This window comes from Myxine glutinosa, chromosome 3 (genome assembly GCF_964187855.1).
Source record: "Myxine glutinosa chromosome 3, kmMyxGlut1.1, whole genome shotgun sequence".
Lineage (NCBI taxonomy): Eukaryota > Metazoa > Chordata > Myxini > Myxiniformes > Myxinidae > Myxine > Myxine glutinosa.
The window spans coordinates 97,767,502-97,793,119 of NC_136263.1; the positions used below are offsets into that span (position 1 = coordinate 97,767,502).

Here is a 25,618-nt window from a genome sequence, read left to right on the forward strand (position 1 = left end):
TGTTCAATCCAATATGGCTGCTGAACCACATGACCTATGAGGTCATTGATTTACATTCTCCTCTTATATTGTTATGTAGAACATGCGCAAACAATTTCAAACTGATCAGATTCAGCGTTGTACTTGTCGAATTATGTCATGATAATGGACATGCTGATGACGTCATGGGTACAACACAACACTTATATTCCCCATGTGGCGTTCTTTACAATGAGCCATGTTTCAACTTTTTCCATTGACCGGTTTTGGAGATATAGAGGTCCAAAGTTTGTTGTTTTTTTCCAAGATGCCACCCCTACCATGTGATCTATGACGTCATAATTATCACTAAAACCTCCAAACCCTAACGCATCAATCCATGGAATAGATATGTCACTAGATATATATATGTCCATGTGCAGGTCATGACCCATCATGGTTGCCTGTCGAACTCACAATATCATGAGATATGCAGAAAAGATATGTGACCGTGAACAGGTTAATTGTGCCAATAAATGACCCAAAACCAATTATCTTCTTCCTGATGCACATATACAAGTCGTTAAAAGTAAATATTGACCTCAACCAAAGACTTTTATAATGATATGGCCTGGGTTTAAGCCTTGCTTGAGAGAATGCCACATCGTTATTTGGGAGGTGTATGAGGCAACAAACCGCTGCCTCGATCACTGAGGTCCATCTTCACAAGGCCAGTGACGCTATTCGGCATCCTTTTAACTGTTGCTCTGGTCTTGATAGAATGAAGGGAAAACTTATAGGGAGGGCAAAGCAATTGTGAATATAACAGCTCCAAAGACATTTTTGACTGAATAGCAGTAAGCCCAACATGAACAACCGTATGATTTTTTTTTCAAGTGGAAATTGTGGATTGAGTCAGGTGAACTGTCCAAACAATGGGTGGAACAGAATGTTAGACAGACGGACACATGAACAAGTGTATTATTATTATGACAATGTTTAGCCTGGTGTTGGCTTAGCAGTTAGGGTGCCGGCTTGGGATCCTAGGATCCTGGGTTCGAATCCCGGTCGATCACTGAATTAACGCCAGGGGGGTTGACTCAGCCTGTCATCCTTCCGAGGTCGGCTAATTGAGTACCAGCATGCTGGGATGAATGATCACCGTGTGAACCCCGATTTAGAATAGGTACACCGTATCCCTGCGCATCGTAAGAGCGTGACCAAGGGTTGGCGTCAGGAAGGGCATCCGGCCATAAAAACATTGCCTCAAACAGGGAACCATGATTGTCATGGGGCCCGCAAGGCTAACCCCCGCTCTAGCGGGGAAAATGGCCTTAAAACGATCATTCATTCATTAATATAATAATAATACGTTTTGTTTTTGCTTTTTCCCTTAATTTCCCTCCCTTACTTGGGAAAGAGACACAGATGCATGGAGCATGGAGCTGTTGAGCATTGGGTGAGAGTGTGAGGAGAGACTTGCAGTTGCATTGAAAAAGAAAATAATAGATCAGATCAGATCAGTTTACATGTATCACCTGTCTCACCTGCACCACGACGGTCACCTGGTACTGCACTTCCTTTCCAGCTCTTACGTCTTCCTGGTGATCCTGGTGTCCGCTTAAAACTGTTTCCACCTCCACAGGCAGATCCACTCCCGATTACACCTCCTGATAAAGGGAAGGGCTGTGACATTGGAGGTGTTGGACGACCATGACTAGTTAAAAGACCATAGGCTGAAGCGTCTCGGGCTACGACATCCAATGGTGATGTTGGGGGCAATATATCGAGAGGGTTGACGGGAGTTGTAGCAGGATGTGGTAATGAGCCACGAGGGGCCAACATCATGGCTAGCTGCCGCTGACAGTGCTGAATCTGTAGCTGCATATTCGATATGGTTCTGCTCATCTGAAGCAAGGAATAGCACAAAAGCAATACATGAACCCTGGAAGTTCAAGGTAAAGGTTCAAAAGTCACAATTTCCAGTGTTGGATCTGTTTACATGCTGACAATTTTGTACCTGCTGTTCTTTCTGACGACCGACAGCTGAGGCAAGGCGAGGGTTGTGCTGTAGGAACTGTTGTTGCACAACAAGCTGCTGATGGGCCTACAATGAGAAGGAATCGTTGGAGAGAGAAACTTAGCGCACAGGCTTCCAAGCACATGCACTCTCCTTTCTGCCATATTTGCCCAATCCACTGGTTCAGGCATGCTGTTGTTACTTCAAGACATTTATCAAATTATTATTTTTCTAATCAGCTGTGATTTATTCCACCACATTCCTGTGCAAACCATTTGACATACCAACTACTCTCTAAGTAAAATGAAATAAATATAAACCATCAAAACCTCAGATTTATCTCGCTTCTGGTTTTTTTATCTTCAAATGTCTGCCAGTTACTTGGTGGATGTTAAGGAGAAACCCAAATGCCCAGACCACATCGGTGGTAATCTATCCCATAAAACCCTGCAAAATAGATATGATGTCTTTTTCCAAATTGCGATTTATAAAGTAGGTAATTTTGTGATTAAAAGTCGCAATCTTCTTTTTCTTCTTCATGTTTCGCCATGGCATCACACTTGATGATGTCGACCGCCATTTTTGTACTGTCTATGGGTTACATCGCGGTACGATTCACCTCAAACGTCAAATAATTTTCGATTTTTCACAAACATGCCTGCAGTAATACAAACTGAGATGTTTCAAAGACCCTAGATTTGCAAGCAATTGGACGAGGTTTGTCAGAAATACCCGAGTGTGGATCAGGCCTACAAAATGTTCACTTTTGTGCTCGGAACACTTTAAAGAGCACTGTTGTGAAACAACAGTGATGGTGATAGATCTTGTGGTTATCCGCCACGATTGAGAGAAGAAGCCATCCCCACGATTAAGTGGAAGAAGCAGCCGCTGCTTCAGAACTAACACCATCTCTACCCAGCTACTAGTACATGTACATGGGTGATTTGAGTGGTGAATAAACCACCTGTGTTGGCCTGCAGTGACTGATCTCACCTCGCCACAACTCCATACCCAGTGTCCCCCCTCCATAACGCATTGACACGGACACAGTATAGACACTGACATGGTACAGACACGAACATGGCATGACACAGATGTGGCACGTGGCACGACACAGATGTGGCACAACACAGATGTGGCACAACACAGATATGGCCTGAGGCCATCCCCAATGACCTCTCCTGGTCCAAATTCTGCAGCCCGGGGACCAACTCCCTCCATGGCTGCTCCACATCCAATTCCCATTTTAATTTTATTTTAGATTTCCTTTTAAGAATTTTAGCCCCAGGTGTCCAATAACTACCGCAGCTGCAGATAACAACCCCCTCAGGTTGTTCTGCCCCTCCCTGCAGCTGGTCCAAATTCCCTACGGGGACCAAATCCTCTGAGGCTCGGTCTCCCGACTCTCCAATGTCCAAATCCAGCCTGGAGCCAACACACTCCCCCAACTGGTTCTGCAATTTCGGAGCCTCTTGTACCCAATTTGTGTTCGTGGTGAGGGTCCCCTCGGTCACCTCAACCACCTCCTCACCTCCCCGAAACTCCTTTGGGCCCGGTCAAACTCTACCTCCATGGGACTGTCCCAGGTCTCCAGCCGCTGGATCACATCATGTACATCCCCATCACCAATCAGTTCTGGCCCCGACAGGCCTTCCCCAATAAATACCCGGTCCGGCTCCATTGCTCAGACCCCCAATACCTCTACCCCCTATTGCTTTGAACCACTGCCCTGGCACAGCAAGGATTCAAATCCATCCCCCGGTTGGGGTGTTGTGGCATCCACCCGGCCCCAATAAACCTCCAGGTTACCATGTGGGAAACATCCCCCATTACAATTTTTACATTCCCCATTCACCTCTTGGCACTCCACATTCACCTGTTGACATTCCCCATCTACCTGTAGGCATTCCCCATTCACCTCTTCACATGCCGCAATCAAATTTTCCCCATTTAAATTTCTACATTCCCTTCCTTCCCACTGTGATTCCAATTTTGTCATTCCCGTTGCAATTCCAAATTTGAATTTCACCCGTTCCGATTGAATTTCTGCCTCCCTTGGCTTCTCCTGGGCCCCATCGGCACCATTCTTTCGTTCCTCCTCCAACTCACTCGTCCATTCATCAATTTTGTTTTCCATTCGCTCACTCCGAGCATCCATTTTGTTTTCCAGCCCCTTCATGTCTCCCTTCAATTCATTCCTTTGGGTATCCATTTTACGATTAAGTTCTCCCATCTCTCCCTTTAACCCATCAATTTTATTTTCCAACCGCTCACTGCACTCACTCTGAGCATTAATGCTGTCATTAATGTGCTTCATAAATTGCATTATGGCCTGGTTGTGTATGGCGGCTATCCCTACGGCGGGGGGGGGGGGGGGGGGGGGGGGCTCTATCGCTATGCTCCACCCCAACCATCTTCGATTCACTTCCAATGCTATGCCCATCTTCCATTCTGCCTTCCTCCATATTGTCACCTCCTCCTCCGTTAAGAAGAAGTAGCTTCCCCGCGCGTGTTTTATCTCAGAAATTGATTAAATTTAATGATGTGCCGTTCGCGTCTCGCGCACCGATCGACTATTCAAATTTATCGCCTCGGACTACGAAAATTTTTCGTCCGAATGTCGGACACGATGTACGCCCGACCGTGTCGATCTCTCGCCGTGGACAAAAAAATTGTCCGACGGGACCAGATCCCTACTTCCTGACACCAGTTGTCGAGCGAATACCCTCCGGTTAATACCAGGACTCGCTGGCTCAAACGATGGCTCAAACGGCTTTAATTGAGGCGACGACCAAATACGGATTTTGCTATCACAGCACGGGTGAAAAAATGAAGAAGAAGAAGCGGAAGCGTTTATCTGGAGAGGGAACGAACTCAAACGGGAATCTGGGTTTAGAAGGAAATGGAAAATAATACAAGGGTTTATTTTACAAGAAAGAGATAGCGGGACAGGAAAATACTCGCTGGTAATAAAATGTCCTAGATCGGGATGTCCCCACACACAGATTTCGGATACGAGACGAGGGAATGAATTACGAAAATAAATGTCTCATCGTGTAATGTTCTGTGGGTGCGGCCTTATCTGTCTGTAGGCTGCAGTGTAGCGTCCAACGCGGCCCCGTCCAGCTGCGAGCTCCGGCACGAAGAAACCTCAGCCTCCTCGCTCGCACGCTCAACCCGGCATTGATGCGACTCGCTCCGCGGCACGCCACAAGGTCCCTCGCTCCAGTACGAACAGCACCGGATCCCGCTCCAAGCACCACGACAAACCAACGTCACCCAGCACGAAGGTCCAGCACGCGAGAAGGAAGAGCCAATGAAGACCAGGCACAAAGGAAACGAAGCACGATCTCCAATCCCAGCGAAGAAGAGAAGAGCGCGAAGCACGTCAGCGAGCCCTTTTCAAACCTGGCATCTGACGTCAGCTCTGGCGCGCCCCCAATCAGCGCCTCATCTCTCGGCCTCTCTAATCTTCTCAATGCGCTGGTGCCTTCTCATTGGCCAAGTGCTTCCCGCCACCATGTCACGCCACCCTCGTGGCCAACCACCAGTCCTTCCCTTCCTTCCAATCACGGGGCAGTTCTCTGTCCCTCCTATGGACCAATCAACAGTCCACCTGGGCGTGGCTCCCAGCCTGCCATGAGGCTGGTTGCTAGGGCAGCTGTTGCTGTGGCTGGCTGCGGCCCCATCGGCGGTGCACCGGCCTGGCTTCCTGCCTGTTTTCCAAAGTCGTTGTGGTAAGGGAGGGGAATTATTTAATGTTGCACTAAGGACCTATCTAAGTGTTTATATGAGTGCGTTGCCATAAGGGACAAAGGAATGATTACCAGGTCTGACACACACAGGGGTCTTATATTAATCCCGACAACTATTGAACACACGAACATCCTTGTACGTTCACAGGTATCCACTTACCCCGACAAACCGCCTAAAAACACAGAAATTACAAGGTAGATTCCCTATCGTGACAGTCGAAGCATGTTACCTATTCAGATCTATTTGGCTCTAGATATTGCGCTACCCAAATTCATAACAATACATACATACATATGTACATACATATATACATACATACATACATACAAACATACATACATACATATGGACAAACCATGTTCTAGACTGCTTTGCCCTATGGGCTACGCTGTAAAAAATTTCCCTTCAAATTACACCGTGATTAATGATTTTCAATAGTTTTCAGAAAAAAAAATTGTGTTTGGGTTCCTCTTTAAATAACACACCTCACCAAAGAGTAGACGAGCTATCACCGCGCCCTGGCAAAATTCCAAATTCCTGCTCTAACCTATAAGGTGCATTGTACCAGTGTAACAGCCACCCTCCCAGCGATGATGCAAACCAGCAGCCATGTGCGGCAAACGAAATTATGATAATCTTCAAACGAAGTGAACAAACCAGCTTACGATCTTTACCTGAGCTCATGTTATTACTGGAGTGGCAAATTGCTTTCTTCATAATGATGAATTTGCAAAAGCAAGACCTCATCCTCAATGTCCCTGTGCCATATTCTCTCACATGTGCACAAGAATGGTAAAGCACACGTACCAGCTGTAATTGGCTCAGTTGGTTGATGAGTGCCAGATGCTGAGGTGTGACATGAGCCTGGGATAGAGCCAGCAATGCTGGATTTAAACCTCCATTCTTCATCGCTTGTATAAGTTGAGGAGTCACCTGTCAGGGTCAGAGTGGTAACATTTAAGTGAATGCAATGCATGGATGTAAACATGCTCTGATGAAGAATTGACAAAGAAAGTGGATGCAAGACATGTATCAGGAAAAACAAAAAGCGGTGGCCAAACCTGGGGAGGGACAAATTGTGGAGGAACTTGATTACGAAGGTGTGACTGGCCCGGGTTCACCCCCGGCCCTAAACCACGAGGCGATGGCAGCGATCCCCCAGCAAAAAACTGCGAGGGACCTCCCTGGGATGGAATTTGGAGATGCAAGGACAGAGAAGAATTTAAATTAAATTAAAAAAAATTCTGAGTGTTCACAGCTCATCAAGACAAATACATGATACGATGGACATGAATCAACACAGTTCAAAGGATACTAATCTGGTGATCATCAGCGACACAATCTAGGTTCTCAGATGAAAACATCAAACAAACACACCCAGTTGTTTTAAGAATATTTTCAAGAAAGAGAATTCATTCAAAAAACTTCCGAAAGTTGACTGCACGGGGAAATAATATCGACAAAAAGATATATGCAGAATGCATTAAACAAACATTTATCTAATATTTGAACAATTTTATCTCCATGAATCTGCAAAGTTCTTAAGTGTCAAATATAAAACTAGTAAATGCTTAAAGAAAAGAAAGCATTGCAATTATGACATCTGTGGTCATAAATGACAATACAAGACTTTTGAAATGACGTAATCTGCCCCAGAATGCTCGGCGAGCATACGTAGAAACATCTAGAAAACCTCTTGGAAGGCAAATCCAACTGTAGGCAATCTCAGTTCCTTCCACAAAGCTTGGAAAACGTGTGTCTACCCTTGGCAGAGCCAGGAAACAATATCTCTCTACTCTCAAGACTGAACTCTCAAACCTGTCTCCTTCCAAATCCTGGTGGTGTCTGGTCAATTCTTTTTCTGTTGTTTGTTCCCCTTCCATTCCCTCCCTTACCTCAAATGGCTACACAGCTTGCAATGCCTATGAAACGGCAGAATGCCTCAACTCTGTTTGCTTCCAAATCTTTTCTTTTTTTCCCTTTTTTTTGTGTACAACATCGAGGCTCGTGTAAGAACTAACATTAATCCCCCCCCCCCCCCCCCCAAAAACGGACATACAAAACATTCAAAAAAGGGAGTGGGAGACAAGATGGGGAGAGGGAGGGAAGCACACAAGTACAACAGCAGAGAACAGGGACAACGGAAGATCTGTGGGAGGGAGAGGGCTTGGGGGGAGGAGGCATGGGAAGGTGGGGGGGGGGGGGAGGAGGCGGTGGGAAAGTATAAAACACATGGACACTGCTGGAACTTCCAGGAAAGAAAAAAGTCGGTATTTCCCAAAAAAAAAAAAAGTTGATTTGGGGTGAATCAACGGGGGTAGAAGAGATCAAGGTTTTGGATGGGGGAAGATAAGAGATGGTGGTGAACAGCTGTTTTAAAGACCTGGAGAGAGGAGTGGGATTGAAGAGAGTGAGGGAGTTTGTTCCAGAAGCGGGAGTAAAAAGGAATGAAGGAGTGAAGGTGAGCAGAGAGCCTTGATTTTGGCAATTTCACCAGAAGAGGGTTACTGGCAGATCTTGTGTGACATGCAGGAATATTTGGGGGACAGAGCACAGATAGAGCTGGGAGAGCTAGGCCAGATAGGAGTCGGTAGAAGACAGAAAGACCACCGACTGGACAACCTTCCCATCTACTTTCTGAACAATCCTCTCCAAGAAGTTATGTCACTCAAGCTTTTGGGTCTCACTATCTGCCATGATCTTTCCTGGGAAAACCACATTTCCAAGCTGGCCTCCAAAGCCAGTCGCCGAATGGGCATCCTCTGTCGTGCGAGGTCCTTCCTTGGCACTACTGTGCTACTCACCACTTACAAAGCTTTCATCCACAGCGTGATGGAGCACTGCTCCTCCCCTGGGCTAGTGCTCCTGCCTTACACCAAGCTCAGCTTCACGCTGTAGAAAACAAGGATTTTAGGATCATTGGTATATCCCGTGATGAAGCCAATTCTGAGGGCCTTTCACTCTCACCGCAGGCAGGTTGGCAGTCTTTCTATATTCTACCAACTCTTCTCCGGCCTTGCACCCCCTGCTCTGTCTGTGCTCTGTCCCCCAAGTATCCCTGCAGGAGCAACCCTCTTGGTCTCGTGTCTAATGGCAATGATGTCGAGCAGTAACGTAGCCTTATGGCTCATCCTTTTGTTATCTGCTAACATAGCATTTCCTGATTCTTACTCTGTTCAGCTTATGAACCAAGTAACTCACAAATCTACCAAGAATAACTACATATCATAAGAAAAACGCACCCTGTCATAGCAGGAGCTTTGCTCTTTGGGAAAATTGAAATGGTAATGAGCAGCAAACCCTCTGCCTGGATCGACAGTTCGCTTACTGCCGTCAACCTTGCGATCCAACAATGCACCTGTAAAACATCACATCGTACACTGAGGTCACAGAACTGTCAGGGTGTAAAACAGGAGTGGTATTATAAGAAAACAAAAACGACAATAATCAACAAAAAGAAAGTAGCAGTGGGTGAGGAAGAATGAACCACATAAAAACAAGTTTTTCACTACAACTTAGGTATTTGTTCATTCCATAGGATAGAGAAAACTTTGAATAGGGTGAAGGAAAAAAATGAAGCATGTGAGGTACAGGACCGACATTCTGACAAACCTCAAAACATTACTTTCATGCGCTTTAGCCAGTTTGGTCCTGGGTGTGAAATAGCCGGTGTACTTTCAGAAGCTCATTTCTGAGTTTCATAAAATTAGATTGTTCCAGTTTACATGTTTTACAATGATTGTCTGCCATGCTTCATTAGTTATTGTTAGACCACTCTCATTTTTGCCATGCCCACATCATTTGGCACAATGTATGAATAGTATCTGAAAATGTTTTTTTCCAGTGTCAAAGAGGTACAGGTAGTGGACAAAGAAGGCCATGACATATGGATAACATTAGTGTCATACTCCTCAAACCATTGGACGACAAACCACACGTGCTCTGTGGATTGGGGCATTGGGAGGTCTCCTCTTAGAGCCATAATTATAGGCAACGAGGCCTATGCAGCATTTTTATACATGACCCTAAGCACAATGGGATGCTATTTGCTTCATTAACACATGGGCCACACCTGTGTGGAAGCCTTTGCTTAGTATTCCTCATTTACCCAGGTATTTCCATTTTTTGTCCACTACCTGGACATCATTGAAGTTGGTGACAAGGCAATCAAAATAGTACAAAGTTTAAAGTGCTTGTGGGCATATCGAGCACGTTGCTAATGTATACAACACAACAACAACATGCATTTTAAAGGCCATTTTCCCGACTAGAGCGGTGGTTAGCCTTGCGGTCCCCATAACAATCTTCTCCATTTTGCCCTATTTTCTGCATCTCTCCTTGTTAACCCCCTTGCCCGCATTTCTTCTTCCACCATCTTTAGCCAAGTCTTTCTCGGTCTTCCCTGTCCTCTACTTCCTTCTACATTCATTTCCATCACTCTTCTCAACCAGTCACTTTCATCCTTCCTCAACACATGACCAAACCATCTCAACCTGTTCCTCTTCACAGCATCAATCACAGGCTCTATTCCCATCATCTTTCGCAATTCATCATTTGTCTTCCTCTCTCTCAACGATACTCCGCACATCCGTCGAACCATTCGCATTTCCACCCTTTCCAACCTTCGTTGCTACTCTACGTTCATTACCCATGTCTCGCTCCCATAAATCATAACACTTCTCACACATGCAGCATACACCTTTCCCTTCAGCTTCAACGACACTCCCATCATCATCAGCACGCCACTCAGTTCCCGAAACTTCTTCCATGCACATCTCACTCTAGCAACCGTTGCCGAGTCTGATCCACCTTCTCCATTCAGCATGTCTCCGAGGTAGCAAAATGTTTTCACACCTTCCAGCTTCACGCCGTCTCCAAGATCCAACTCAACATTTCCTCCATCTGCAGCCCCCTCTGTGCACACCTTACATTTGAATGTAGCTGCCACACTGGTTAATGACCCTCTCAGACCACTACATTTTTGATGAACCCACTCAGCGCACATTGTACATTGAATGGAGTTCACTCCGACACCCTTCCTACACACAACACAGCACAGGGCCACTTCCCAGTTCTTTCCACCTCACCACATGCTTTACGACTTGCCATCACCTTCGTCTTTCCGATATTCACCTTCAGACCTTTTTTCTCCATACATTCCTTCCACTTGTTCATATTTTCCTTCAGTCCATCCATACTTTCCGCAATCAACACCAGATCATCTGCATACAACAACTCCCACGATAAACCCTCCTTTATGTTCTGAGCCAGCACCTCCATCCCAGCTACAAATAGTAGTGGACTTAGTACCGACCCCTGATGCACTCCCACCTTCACCTCAAACTCACCACTGTTCCCGTCCTTCGTCCTTACAGCTGTGCGCGCTCTTTTGTACATTGCCATCACTACTCTGATCAACCATTCCTCCACTCCTAACTTCCTCAATGCCCATGTCAATACTTTGCGTGGAACCCCATCGAATGCTTTCTCCAGATCAACAAACCCAAGAAACAACTTCTTCCTCTTCTCCATGTACTTCTCCTGCAACTGCCTCACAATGAAAAGCGAGTCTGTCGTTCCTCTTCCTGGCATAAATCCAAACTGCATTTCGTCGATCTTCACTTTCTTCCTTATTCTCCTCTCCAACACCCTTTCCAATACCTTCATTCCATGCTCTAATAACTTTACCGCTCGGTACGAGCCACACTCCAGAGGGCCACCTTTCCCCTTGTATAGAGGGATGAGGGTACTCAGTTCCCAATCCACTGGAATGCGGCCTTCCTTCACCACCAGATTACAAATCTCTGTCATTCTCTTCACACCCCAACTTCCTGCTGCCTTCAATATATCTCCCACAACTCCCGTCGGCCCTCCCGCTTTTCTACCCTTCATTGCTTTATCGCTTCCTCAACTTCCTTCTTAGTTATCTTCTCTGCCGGTCCTAAAACTGGGTTACTCTCTATGTTGCCATCCCATTCATTCTCTGTATTCAACAGCATTTCCATATATATTTTCCATCTTCCTTTAATTCCATCTGGGTCGACAACGATTTGTCCCACTTCATCCTTCAAGCAACTCACCCCTATCACATCACACCTCTCTTTCGCTATCTGCTTTGCAATCCTGAATACCGCTCTCTGACCCTCTTCCGAATCCAAGCGTTCTCCGAACATTTTCCGACATGCCTCCTGCGCCTTTGCTACCTCTTTCTTTGCAGCCTTCCTGGCTGCCTTATAACTTTCATGTTCTGCTGTTTCTGCTCCCGTACCCTTCGCCTTCTGCCACTCCTTGAACTTCTTCCTCTTCTCGTCAATCCTCTTTCCAACTTCATCATCCCACCACCATGTTTCCGAGTGCCTCGGTGGTCCTTTTGTCCATCCACATACCTCACCAACGGCTCCCAACAGACTAGCTTTCATTGACATCCATCCACTTTCAAGCTCAACCACATCATCCTCGACCCTACTAAGCCTCTCTTTTAATGCCTCCCTTACTGTCACCTCTTTCAACCTCCACACCTTCATTCTCGGTTGGTACTTCACCCGCCGATCTCTCCTCGCACCTTTCACCCTTATGTCACAGACAACCAAGTGGTGCTGCGAAACAGCCTCCTCCCCCGGGATCACCTTTGTGTCCCGGAGGTGCCCCCTATCTCGCCTATGGACCATCAGGAAGTCAACGGTTGTCGTCGACCCACCTGACGTGTATGTAACAAGCTTATTGTCCTCTTTCTGGAACTGAGTATTACAAATCAACAAATCAGCTACATCAGCAAACTCCAAAATCCTTTCACCTTCTCCATTTCTCACACCATATCCGTAACCCCCATGAACTCCGTCAAAACCATCCATACTCCTTCCCACATGTCCATTTCGGTCTCCTCCTACCACAACAACTTCCTCATCTTTCACGTTTTCCATCAGCTTCTCTATCGCACACCAGAACTTGTCCTTCTCTTCATCGCTTCGACCAACCTGCGGAGCATATCCCGAGATGACGTTCACCAAGAGCTTTCCAATCATCATTTTCACCATCATCAACCTATCACTCACTCTAGTCACACTCACCACACTGTCTACAAACTCAGAAAACAGGACACCAACACCATTCACACCCTCCAGGCACCCTTGCCACATAAACTTGTATTTCTGTCCCTGACTACCCTTCACCATTCTCACACCACTTCCCTTCCATCTCCTCTCTTGCACACAACATATGTCCACTCTTCTTCTGACCAATACTTCCACCACGTCTCCTGATCTCCCTGTCATTGTCCCTACATTCCATGTCCCAAACCCCAGAAACCGATCTCCACTTCGGGCTGTACCATGCCCATATGTAGTTGTAATTGTCATGGTTCTCTTTTTGAGGCAATGTTTTTATGGCCGGATGCCCTTCCTGACGCCAACCCTCTTAGTCGTCTCTTACGACATGCAGGGATACGGTGTACCTATTCTAATCCAGGGTATACACTGGGAAACGTTTAAAACATGGAAATTCTTGGGGGGGGGGGGGGGAGGGGAGGGCAGCATCAGCATCACGGCTGCGGTTTGAACATATTTAAATAATATTTGAACAAAACCATGAAAAACAATCTGGGAAAAGTCTCTAAGTGAGAACGTGGATTTGAGAAAGCAGGAGCAGAGGTGGAAGAAAAACGAGATATCGGGGGCGGGGCACAAGTCGAGACGAGGAGGAGAGCGAGCAAGCACGTGTCCGGGAGGAGAGAAAGAATTAATATAGAATTTTTTAATTTTTTTTGTTTGTTCTGTTTTCAAAACGCTGGACAAAGGGTAAGATGTTCGTGAGAGGTAGGGGGGAGGAAAGAAAATCAAAGAAACAAGCAAATACTATGAAGGAAAGAACCCATATTCACAAAACACTGACGGGGGGGGAGGGAGCCCCGAGAGACCAGGCCGCGCACGAGGCGCGAACAAAAAAACGACTAATTACACACAAATTTGCAACAACTACAAAACCAAAACCAAATAGAAACACACAATAAAACATACACAACAAAATACCCAGCGGAAATTTGACAAAGAAACGAACGGGAAAACACTCAAACTTTGATGCCGTGGAGAGATCGAAGCAAGCCTCGTCGCTCGAGGGACCGCTAATGTATAATGCTAATGTATAATGTATAATGGGCATATAACGTTGCTAATGTATAATGGGCATATTCAACAATTCATTACCATAAAGAGGATTGGTGTGAAAGGCAAGTCTGATTGAATGGAAGGCCACAAAAACAATGTTCATGCTCCTGAAGATAAACCATATTTAACTGATTTAAAAAAACAAAAACAAAAAAACATTCATAGTAGACGCAAGTTGTTTATTTCAATTTTTTGGGACACCGAATTACCCTTTTGCTGAGCTTTTTGCCAGTTCCACCTCATGAAGGTGGCAGGCAACTTCCATTGAGCACAAATCATTTACCCTCATGTATCTGTGGGGGTTAGGATGTTACTGTTGCTTCTTGCCAATTAACTTTGGCAAAACTTAACGAACATCATCATGGGTTGTCCCATCGGTATCTCAGTCTGGCATGCAAGTATTCCACATACAGGGTGTCCCCGCTTATCATCACCCCGATTAGGGTTATAACGACTATACAAATTAGATATCAAGGCTTCAGAGAATGTCGTGATTATTTACCTATAACTCGTTATTATGTCGTCAGTTATATAAATGCCTTGGAAAGTCAAGGGCACGCATTTTGAAACTGCAAACGTCAACTCAACTTGCGATGCTGGTTATCCCACATGGAGGGCAGGATCTCCCACGAATCCCTGATATCCATATGGATTGATAGACTTCAATGAAACCACTCGCAGGATGTAAACACAACCACTCATTCCTCTCCCTACGATGATTTCCAATCTCCACGAATCTAAACCGGAACCTACCAATACAACATTCCCAGCTTCTGTTGCCACCGCCATACTTATTTGCATTAAAACAAAAACTCTTCCTCCTCATTCAATCCCATTTCTCATCTTGATTATACTCAGAAGAAGCTTTATATGTTCAATACTTTTTATATATACAGTAATATATCGCCTTATCACACAGTTTATGATTATGCATTGCCTTTTAAAGCATCGCAAAGCACTACTTGCAATACAGGTGAGAAAAGGATACCAACAAAGAGCTAATATTTCAATAATATATTTGCACGGTTTTTAAAGGGTGAAAGTTAATTTTTATTTCTTTTCTCTTAAAACCTGTCGTTCAAAACACTATACCATCTTACGATAATTCACGAAATGTCTGTCTGTCCGTTCGAAGGTACCGTAAAAACTGCTGAACCGATCGCAAATATATTTTGGGTGGATAATCCTGGGATCCCCAGGAGTTTTTTTTTGTTTTTTTGTATACAAGATCGAGGCTCGTGAAAGAGCTAACATTAATCACACAAAAGTCAAACCGACACATAAAACACAAAAAATAAGGGGAGCGGTAGACAAGATGGGGAGGGAGGGGGAAGGACACAAACACAACATTTGAGAGCAGGGACATTGGGAGAAATGTGGGAGGGGGAGGGCTTGGGGGGAGGCGGGAGAGGTATAAAACTTATGAACACTGCAAGGACTTCCAGGAAAGAAGTTGGAATTTCCCAAAAAAAAAAAAAAAAGTAAAATAATAAATAGGCTATTTAGTTTTCCCAATTTCAGCTTTCGTCTCCAGGATTCTCAGGTTTGGACTCCCGCATAACATTCGCGTTTGCATGACGTTCATTGTGACGTCTTCTTACGTCGAGCAACGGTACCCGCCCTATTTTGCCATCGCCATATGCAGATTCGCCACGGACCCACGATCGATGTTTCTATACGTGAACGTACCCATTGGTTTGCGAACAGGTACGTTTTTCATGGAAGTCCTTCACGAACTTGCTGTCCATGTCTGACGTGCGACTGAAGGTGCTACAGGAATGTGGAATTTATTGGTTTCATGCTTTAGCATTCACCGTATCTAAATTGCCTGTTTGCTTCTGGCCTCCCACCCGTGCATAGCACGGGTATTTCTCGTATATTTAAATGTAAGTGGTAGAATTTATATGAAATATGTCATCTATAAAATAAGTAAAAATGGTAGAATTTTTCGTTGCACTGCATTTTCCATACATGAGTGTCAGATGATGCGACAAGGTCCTTCAAGGAGGGGAGAACGCACGTGACCTCAAAAAATTTCTCTCGTGCATGGGTAAATCTATCTCTATATATAAGATTGGTATTTCCGTCAGCAAAGCGACGGGTCTTATATTCTAATTTATAAAGAAAAGAAGAGGTAGAGCAGCAAGCAGTCAACCTTTGATGCTTTTTTTTGAGATGGAGTAAAACGGTCATCTCAACAGCAAAAGCCTTCACGTCACAGCAAGGGGGAGAACCCTCTGGATCTCAATGTCTCGCCACCCTCCCACTTTCCACCATGCACTAGTAGTTGTTTTATTGAACTAAAGGGTGATTCTTTTGGAGTTTATTTCACATTTATTTGCAGTACTGTATTACAATGTCTACTACAGAATATATAAACAATGAAAAGTGTGTGAATTTACTTAAATGCGATGCATTTAATGTGGGCAAAGAAACGTAAACCCTCCTAAACATTAATTCTTATGATAAATTGATCCATTTAATAACATCGTTTCGCTTAACGCCGTGTCTTCAAGAACGTAACCACGACGTTAACCGAGGACCAAATGTATACATTAACCATGATAGTAAATGGCAGCTTTCAAAAACATGATTTGAGGCCTAGATTGATCTTTGCTCAGTGGAAGTCGAATGGCATTTAAAATGGAAACCTGAAGTATGAATCCCTTTTTCTCATGTTGGATAGCACAGTTTACTTCTCAGTAGCTAAATGCACCAAACTTTTTCAAATCATTAAAAGTTCCAGTTAAAGTATAATTAACCTTTGGCTTCTTCATTCTCGCCCGATCGTCTTTGTCTTTTACCTGATTGAACACCTGTGGCACGATTTTGGCCAACGCTCATAATCGGGTTAGTAATTGTTAATGGCTCGAACTTCGGGTTGCTAAAACCGCTCGGCAACTAGTCCATCTAAAACCGTGGTTCGAGCAGAAGTTATTCCCTCGTTCCCGGCTTGCGGTAGTAATTAGGTAAGTAGCGAACCCCTAGGCCGAACAAACCCTACCTACCGTCGGCCCGGGAAGGATGTTGTAACTTCGAGGACTCACGTCGGTCAGTGACAGACAAGGGGATCACCCCCCCCCCCCCTCCCTTGGTAAGGGAAAAAGGCCGACGTTGAGATCCGTAACATTTACCATATATAATTTGCAGAGACAAATGGAGTCCAGAAATTTGTAATCGTATTTACAAAGGAAAAAAAATTGGACACAATAAATATATAAACATAAAAATTATATGCAGTTGCTAAAACAAAAAGGTTCTGAAGTTCTGACGAACGTAAGTGGCATAGGGAGTGTGCAGCTTTCAATATTCTTAGCTCATACTTAGAGCTTGGTCGAGGCTAAGGTTGTTGCTTTTGAGCGCTTCTTCAGCTGGATCTCTCTGTGTAAAACAAGAAAAGGTTGGCAGTCTTAATTTTTGACTAGCACTAACGATACCGACAGGTATGAGAAATATTCGGGTTACAAAATGACTTACAGAGAATCCCATGTCCATGAGCTGTCGGATTAACCTCTGCATGCGAGCTTCCTCATGGCGATTCATACCTCGTGATTGCCCCTGTGCAGTAAAACGAGATGGAAGGAGATGAGAAAATGTATCATAAAAGCAAGAAAAATTAGAAAACAAAATTTGATGCAAATGCATTGATTGATAAACCCACTGTGACACGTGTTAATGTTAAATTAAATGTCAACCCACTGTCACATTTGACCTCTATTATAGGTCACATCAGAGAGATAGCATGAGAGAGAAAATAGAGATAAGTACAAGAGAGAATATCAGATGCTTCTAACTCGACTTATGATCTGCAAAACGATTTTCAACAGGCACATGACTTGATCTTTTGACCCCAAAATAGAATCAGTTCATCGCTGTATTGGAGTCCAAACTTTTGCAAAGTTAGATTGAAATCCCCTCAATGGTTCACAAGTTGTTGTGGCAACAACAAAAAAATCTGATAACCGAAGGATGGGCAGACAACCATAATGCCTTTACGCCTTTGTTTAAGGCAGCAAAAAATGGTGATTGGCTCAAAAATGATGTTACTTTACAGCTGTAATATGTTACTTGACCCTCAAGAAAACAATCTACTTGGAAGTCTGAGATTTGAAGGTGAAAATTATGACTACTCTACCTATAAACATTTTGTAGAATAGGTACTGGCCAACGAGAAACTTATTGACACAGCAGCAGTGAGTTTTTTCATCATCTAAATGTCCTCTTGCAAAAAAAAAAAAAAAAAACACCTTTAGAGGCCATTTTTCCCCGCAAAGCGGGGGTTGGCCTTTTTCGGGAACCATGGTTGTTGTTGTTTTTTGGTCCCCTTTTTGAAGCAATGTTTTACGGCTGGATGCCCTTCCTGCCGCCAACCCTTTTTGTCGCCTTTTACGACAAGCAGGGAATTACCAGTGAACTGGTCCTTGCAGTTGGAGGATAAATGAGGGGTGAGGAAGGTGGAGTTGGAGGATAGAGGCCAAGGTATGAGGGATCAGAGGTTTGAGGATAGGGGATGAGGTATCAGGTGTTGGAAGTTCCAGGACAGAGGATGAGGGAGGAAGGGTTGGCTGATGGGTGTTAGAGGATGGGCATTAGAGGATGGAGGTGACTAGGTGCTGACCAAATTATGGCACCATAATTTCAGTTTCTGGATAACAGCCTGTCCTCAGATATGCATTCATTTAAAATTAATTTAGAGACAAAATTATTAAAAATTGGCTGAATCCAGTACATCTGGTTAAATTCAAAGTTTAATTAAAAACCACCTTGAGAAACCCTTCAGCTTGAAAGCACATCTTATGTATCATAAGCAAAATTCAATTACTCCAACAATATGGCAAATTCAGCCAACACACACTCTTTTCAACAACAACAAGGTGTAAAGAGTACGCATTGTTGTCACAAGCTAACTTTTTAAATAAGAATTATTCAATCAATACACACCCCTCTTTGTGTATTCCGCCGTCCCTGCATGCCCCAGCTCTGTGTACCAACACAGAAATTGCCATCGGTCCCAGCCGATTCACTGTTCCAAAAACCAATCTCAGCACCATCTCCTTCATCCCATTGCTGCGGTCGAGAAACAGGTCCATCACGTGTAATCTCGGACTGCCAATTTTCTCGTTGAATCCTTGGACCTATCATAGCCAAAGTACAACAGACGGATGCAATACAAACGTAATATACGGACAAATGATCATACGATAATGATAATGATATACGGACAAAATGGAATGGATGGTGCAAATACGTACTTTGTTTCAAATGCTTTTCTTTATTATTTACTGTCACGTTTAGGAAATGGGAGCTGTTTATACGATTCATCTGTTACAAGTGCTCAACAAAAAACAATCATGACTAAGTGCTATCGTCCATCTAGACACCTGTCCTTGACCCCCAAGACTACCTCCATTAGCAAAATAATCATTTCAGGGCTCTAGAATAAATAAACAAGAAGACGTCTTGCAGAGCACGGTACTTGCAAAATCCACCCATCCACCCCAAAACAGTTGCCATGGATACATGAAATTGTCTATTTCATTGAGATTAAAATTGACGATCTTAATCAAAACTTGAGTCAATCTGATTAAAATTGATGATTTTTCAGATGACAATTGATATTAGAAGTTTGACCTTGAGGTGACATTTGACGTTTTGACCTCAAAAATAGTTGGTTTCCCAATTCAGTGATGCACTCTGCAATTGCAACAGACAAACAGAAACACAGAATAACGCACAAGACCAACCAATATACTTGAAAAATCTTCGATTTTGCAAGTAATAAATATTCTTCCACCATCCTGTTGTATGTAGCCTGGTGTTGGCTTAGCGGTTAGGGTGCAGGCTTGGGATCCTAGGATCCTGGGTTTGAATCCCGGTTGATCGCTAAATTAACACCAGGGGGGTTGACTCAGCCTGTCATCCTTCCGAGGTCGGCAAATTGAGTACCAGCTTGCTGGGATGAATGATCCCGGTGTTTACCCCGATTTAGAATAGGTACACCGTATCCCTGCGCATTGTAAGAGGCGACTAAGGGTTGGCATCAGGAAGGGCATCCGGCCATAAAAACATTGCCTCAAACAGGGAACCATGATTGTCATGGGGCCCGCAAGGCTAACCCCTGCTCTAGCAGGGAAAATGGCCTTAAAACGATCATTCATTCATTCATTCATCCTGTTGTATGTGTCCTAGAAACGTCAATGCAAACTTATTTATTGCACAATAAATATCTGTGCAATATAATGTCCTCTAATTGAATGATTCAAACAAGTGACCAAGTGTCATTTTCCTGCCAATGCTTCACCAGATTTACAGCAACTTTGCCAAAATATTTATAACTAGCTTTAAGATCATAGACAATCACAGCAACTTCTGCTGAAGAGAGGAGCATTTTGTCATCTTTCACCTTCTTCTGGACCCCATATTTGTGAATATATGCTCCTCCCAACTGAAATGAAGGTGAATGTCTTCTAATGAGGTGCTTGGAAAGTTTGTGATGTTGTAGATGACAAGCAATCTGGTTCAGATGCCTTAATGGCCAAAGGCTACATTATTTAAATAGATTACATGGCTACAAGGAAACAAAGCTACTTCATGCAAACTACAAATTAGAGAGCAGAGAGCATCAAGTGAATGTCTGAAAACAATAATAAGTTATGTTAATTCTCAGGGATGACTTTGTCACATTACCTCAGAGGTTACAACAAAAGTATTATGCAAAATCGAGTATTGAATTGGAAAATGGCTTCACTCAGCACAAACTTCATTACTCCAGTATGGCTTTAATGTACTACAAATAAAAAGGGGGGAAAATATGACTTTGCACATGAGCAAGGGAGGTTTAAAAGTTAAATGTGCACTCTCAGCCATGATCTTTCTTGGGAAAAACACATTTCCAAGCTGGCCTCCAAAGCCAGTCAGGACTGGGTATCCTCCGTCGTGCAAAATCCTACCTTGGCACACCTGATCTCCTATCCACTTACAAGGCTTTCATGTAACACTTGTTAGAGTGCTGCTCTCCCCTCTGGGCTAGCACCCCTGCCGCACACCTTGCTCAGCTTGAGCCATGGAAACCGAGGCCTTAACGATCATTGGAATCTAACGATGAAGCTCAGTCTATGGGCCCATCACTTTCCCATCACAGACAGCTCGCTGGTCTTTGTCTTCTTCCACCTCCTATCTGGTCTTGCACCCTCTGCCCTATCTGTGCTTTGTCACCCTCCAGGTATCTGCAGTATGCACATGAATCAACTTCCACATTCACTATAATCTCATTCTTCCCTCCAGATCTTCAAGACAGCTGTTCACCACCACATTAGATCGTCCCCAATCCGAAACCATTACCTTTTCTACACCCGTTTAACCACTCCTCCCCCCACCCCACAAAACTTTGCTTCTGTATCCATCTTGTCCACCCCATTGCATTCTCGCCTACCCATCATTGGTACACGGATCCCTTGTTTGTCAATCTCTGTCCATTTCCTCCCTCGGCCCTGTTGGCATTTACCCCCTTCTCCTTCTGCTGTTCCTTTTGCTATATTGCGTCTTGATCCATTCTGTGTTCTAAATCATCCAAGAGCCTAGACTCGGTATTAAAAAAAGCCAGCATGACAATTGAAAATGAATATTACTTGGGTTAAAAATAAAAATAAAAAACAATTCTTTAAAAAGAGCATGGGTTTAAATGAAGGTATTTCTTACACTATTATTCAGTTCTCACTTATCCATTCGTAAGGTTTTGACAAAATATGAATTTATGGAATGTAACAAAGAATAAAAACAAGAAATATGTCGTGCATAGCACAATATTTGCGAAATCCCTAAAATAAGTTGTTGGCCTATGATGACCTCAAAAAAAATTGGTGGTTGAATTCAATGACCTGGTATGCAAATTCTCATAAAATTTCAAGTTAATCAGATGAAAACTGAGGATTTTAGAAATTCAGCCTATGCTGACCTCAAAAATACTTAGTGGTTGATTTCAGTGTCCAGATATGCAAATCCTCTTAAAATGTCAAGTTAATTGGATAAAAATTGAGGATTTTAGAAATTGGACAAAGTTGGTGACCTTTGGCCTATGTTGACCTATTGATTTTTTGACCCCAAAAACAATAGGCTTCTTGCTTATGACCAACTCTACCATATGGTGAAGTTTCGTGAAGATCGGTTGAAAATTGTGACCTGTAGGCGACTGACATAGACAGACAGACAGAATGACAGAATAACGCACAAGACCAACCAATATAATTGAAAAATCTTCCATTTTCGCAAGTAATAAAATATGAGCACAGCAAGCAATCTGTTTCCTTGAACGATTGTTTATTTTGCTGGAGTCTAATAAAACTTGAACAATTGTAGCTGATTTTTTTTTCCTGTAAGAGGATCATTATAAGATTAGAAAAATGAGAGACCAAGTTGTGTCTCTCAGACAGAAATATGGACTAATATTGTATATACCTGAGGACTCCCAGGGCTGCCGCCGCTGACCATCTCCAACTCGGTTCTCACTCCAACCTCCACTTGGATCTCCTCCCTTTGCCCAGCCAGAACATCGATCTGGTCCACCTGACTCTTGCCGTGACTCTGTACCATCTGTCCAGCCTGATACAAGTGCAGAAAAAAAGAGCCGAGAGAGGTTTTGACCTGTTTGACACTGTTTTTCTGAAGAGAAACATCCAGAGGGTATTATTTGGGCTAAATTAGATGCACTTATAAGATAATATTATGACATAAAAATGATCGAATAAAAAACCAAAGTAACAAGATTGATCGGAAATAAAAACATGTTTTTGAGGAGAGTTTTGCTGTTTATTTGTTTGCCTCTACCTGTCCCTTTTACCAAAGGACCCCAATGTAAATAGCAGCTTTTTGGGCTATCCTTGGTTTAAATACAGGGTGTCTCAAAATACATGGAACCCATGTCACTGCTAATAATTCTGCCAATATTAATGTTCTTGTTCTTTTTCTTTCAGATTTGAAGAGAGGAGACCATAACAACTAATAATTATCAATCAAAATGCCTTGGACAAAGGAGGAAAAAATATTTTGCGTCACTACTTATTTGGAGACAAAATCATTCAAAACGGTGCAATCAAAATTTTGCAGGAAGTTTAACTTCAACAACTATCCCCAGAAAAACCAAATTTATCGTTGGGTACACAAATTTCAAGCCACTGGATCAGTAAACAACCTCAACAAGAAGGCAGAAACACCCAGTCCTGGCAGGAAGCTGACTGCAAGATCTCCTGACAATGTGAATGCGGTGAGACATTCTGTCGGAAGGAGCCCGAAAAAGTCCATCCGAAGACGTAGCCAAGAGCTGGGTCTTTCACATGCGTCAGTGCAAAGAATCTTGATCAAGGATCTTCAGCTGTACCCATACAAGATCCAGATCAAGCATAAACTCACACCAGCTGACATGGCAAAACGTGGTGTGATGTGCCGGTGGTTCGAGAACAAGATCGAAGAGGTTCCTGACTTTCTTGATGATGTTTGGTTCAGCGACGAAGCACACTTCTTGCTCTGTGGGCATGTCAATAGCAAGAACAATGTGTTCTGGGGCACACAAGCCCCAGACGAGGTGCTTCAGAGGCCCTTGCACTCTGTGAAATGCACGGCCTGGGTGGCCATCTCAAAACATGGCATAATCGGACCGGTTTGGTTTGAAGACGCAGACGAGGAGGCAGTCACTGTCTCAAAGGAGCGTTACATTGTGGTGCTCAGCAAGTTCTGGAGGGGACTTGGGAGACGTCGTGGCGTGAATCGAGATGTGCAATGGTTCCAACAAGATGGGGCAACTCCACATACAGCCAACATCACGATGGAGTGGCTGGACCACCGATTCCCTGATCGGCTGATCAGCAGGCGCTACGAACCTGAGTGGTCTCCGCATTCACCCGATCTGAACCCCCCAGATTTTTTTTTTTTTATCTCTGGGGGTTCTTGAAGGACCACGTGTATGAGAATCGTCCTCAATCCATTTCTGAACTGAAAGTGGCCATCACCCAGAAGATTCGTGCCATCAGGAAGGAAGAGTGTGTCAGGGTGATTGACAACTTCGCTCGTCGGCTTCAAGTGTTTCTAAGGCGCAAAGGCGGTCATTTGGAACATGTGCTCTAATAAATGTATCCTTTGAGCTAGAGACCTCAAATGTTCAGTTTTTTAATTGTTATCATATCAGCTTCCAGGAAATGTAGTCTTTTTTGGAGTTTCTTGTCTGAGTAATAAATTATTATCATGTTAATGGGTTCCATCTATTTTGAGACACCCTGTATATAAAAATAAAAATCACACCCATATCCGAAGGAAGCAGTACAGTTTGGCATTTTTAATATGAAATAGGCAAAGCCTAGAAACGAACAAAACCATTAAGAATTACCCCTTAGAACACTTTATAATTATCCTTTAAAATTGCCATTTTAAACCCTTTAGAAACCATTAGAGTTACCATTTAGAACCCGTTAGAATTACCCTTTCGAATTACCCTTTAGAATTACCCTTTGGAACCATTTAAAAGTACTCTTTAGAATTACCATTTAGAACTACCCTTTATAATTACCATTTAGAATTACGATTTAGAATTACCCTTTAGAATTACCATTCAGAATTACCCTTTAGAATTACCCTTTAGAACCATTTAGAATTACCATTCAGAATTACCATTTAGAATTACCATTTAGAATTACCATTCAGAATTACCATACAGAATTACCATTCAGAATTACCATTTAGAATTACCATTTAGAATTACCATTTAGAATTACCATTCAGAATTACCATTCAGAATTACCATTCAGAATTACCATTTAGAATTACGCTTTATAATTACCATTTAGAATTACCATTCAGAATTACCCTTTAGAATTACCCTTTAGAACCATTTAGAATTACCATTCAGAATTACCATTTAGAATTACCATTTAGAATTACCCTTTAGAATTACCATTTAGAATTACCATTTAGAATTACCCTTTAGAATTACCATTCAGAATTACCATTTAGAATTACCCTTTAGAACCATATAGAATTACCATTCAGAATTACCCTTCAGAATTACCCTTTAGAATTACCATTTAGAATTACCATTTAGAATTACCATTCAGAATTACCATTTAGAATTACCCTTTAGAACCATATAGAATTACCATTCAGAATTACCCTTTAGAATTACCCTTTAGAATTACCATTTAGAATTACCATTCAGAATTACCATTTAGAATTACCATTTAGAATTACCATTTAGAATTACCCTTTAGAACCATTTAGAATTACCATTCAGAATTACCATTTAGAATTACCATTTAGAATTACCCTTTAGAACCATTTAGAATTACCATTCAGAATTACCATTTAGAATTACCATTTAGAATTACCCTTTAGAATTACCATTCAGAATTACCATTTAGAGTTACCCTTTAGAACCATATAGAATTACCATTCAGAATTACCCTTCAGAATTACCCTTTAGAATTACCATTTAGAATTACGCTTTATAATTACCATTTAGAATTACCATTCAGAATTACCCTTTAGAATTACCCTTTAGAACCATTTAGAATTACCATTCAGAATTACCATTTAGAATTACCATTTAGAATTACCCTTTAGAATTACCATTTAGAATTACCATTTAGAATTACCCTTTAGAATTACCATTTAGAATTACCATTTAGAATTACCCTTTAGAATTACCATTCAGAATTACCATTTAGAATTACCCTTTAGAACC

At 43.0% G+C, this 25,618-nt stretch overlaps 1 protein-coding gene across 18 annotated transcripts in view; it reads right to left on the reverse strand.

Annotated features, from left to right (window-relative positions):
* LOC137423347 (trinucleotide repeat-containing gene 6C protein) overlaps nt 1–25,618 on the reverse strand; it is a 175,959-nt gene that overhangs the window by 43,791 nt on the left and 106,550 nt on the right. For 13 of the 18 annotated variants that reach the window (XM_068110383.2, XM_078774314.1, XM_068110389.2 and 10 more), the window contains 9 exons: nt 22,348–22,491; nt 18,835–19,028; nt 17,371–17,451; nt 17,217–17,274; nt 8,977–9,092; nt 6,796–6,918; nt 6,542–6,667; nt 1,979–2,065; nt 1,506–1,866 (listed from right to left, as the gene is read on the reverse strand). In XM_068110383.2, the coding sequence (XP_067966484.2) occupies nt 1,506–1,866; nt 1,979–2,065; nt 6,542–6,667; nt 6,796–6,918; nt 8,977–9,092; nt 17,217–17,274; nt 17,371–17,451; nt 18,835–19,028; nt 22,348–22,491 (1,290 nt within the window). The remainder of the gene's footprint in view (nt 1–1,505; nt 1,867–1,978; nt 2,066–6,541; nt 6,668–6,795; nt 6,919–8,976; nt 9,093–17,216; nt 17,275–17,370; nt 17,452–18,834; nt 19,029–22,347; nt 22,492–25,618) is intronic. The other 5 variants (XM_078774310.1, XM_078774309.1, XM_068110387.2 and 2 more) reach the window with 1 other exon arrangement.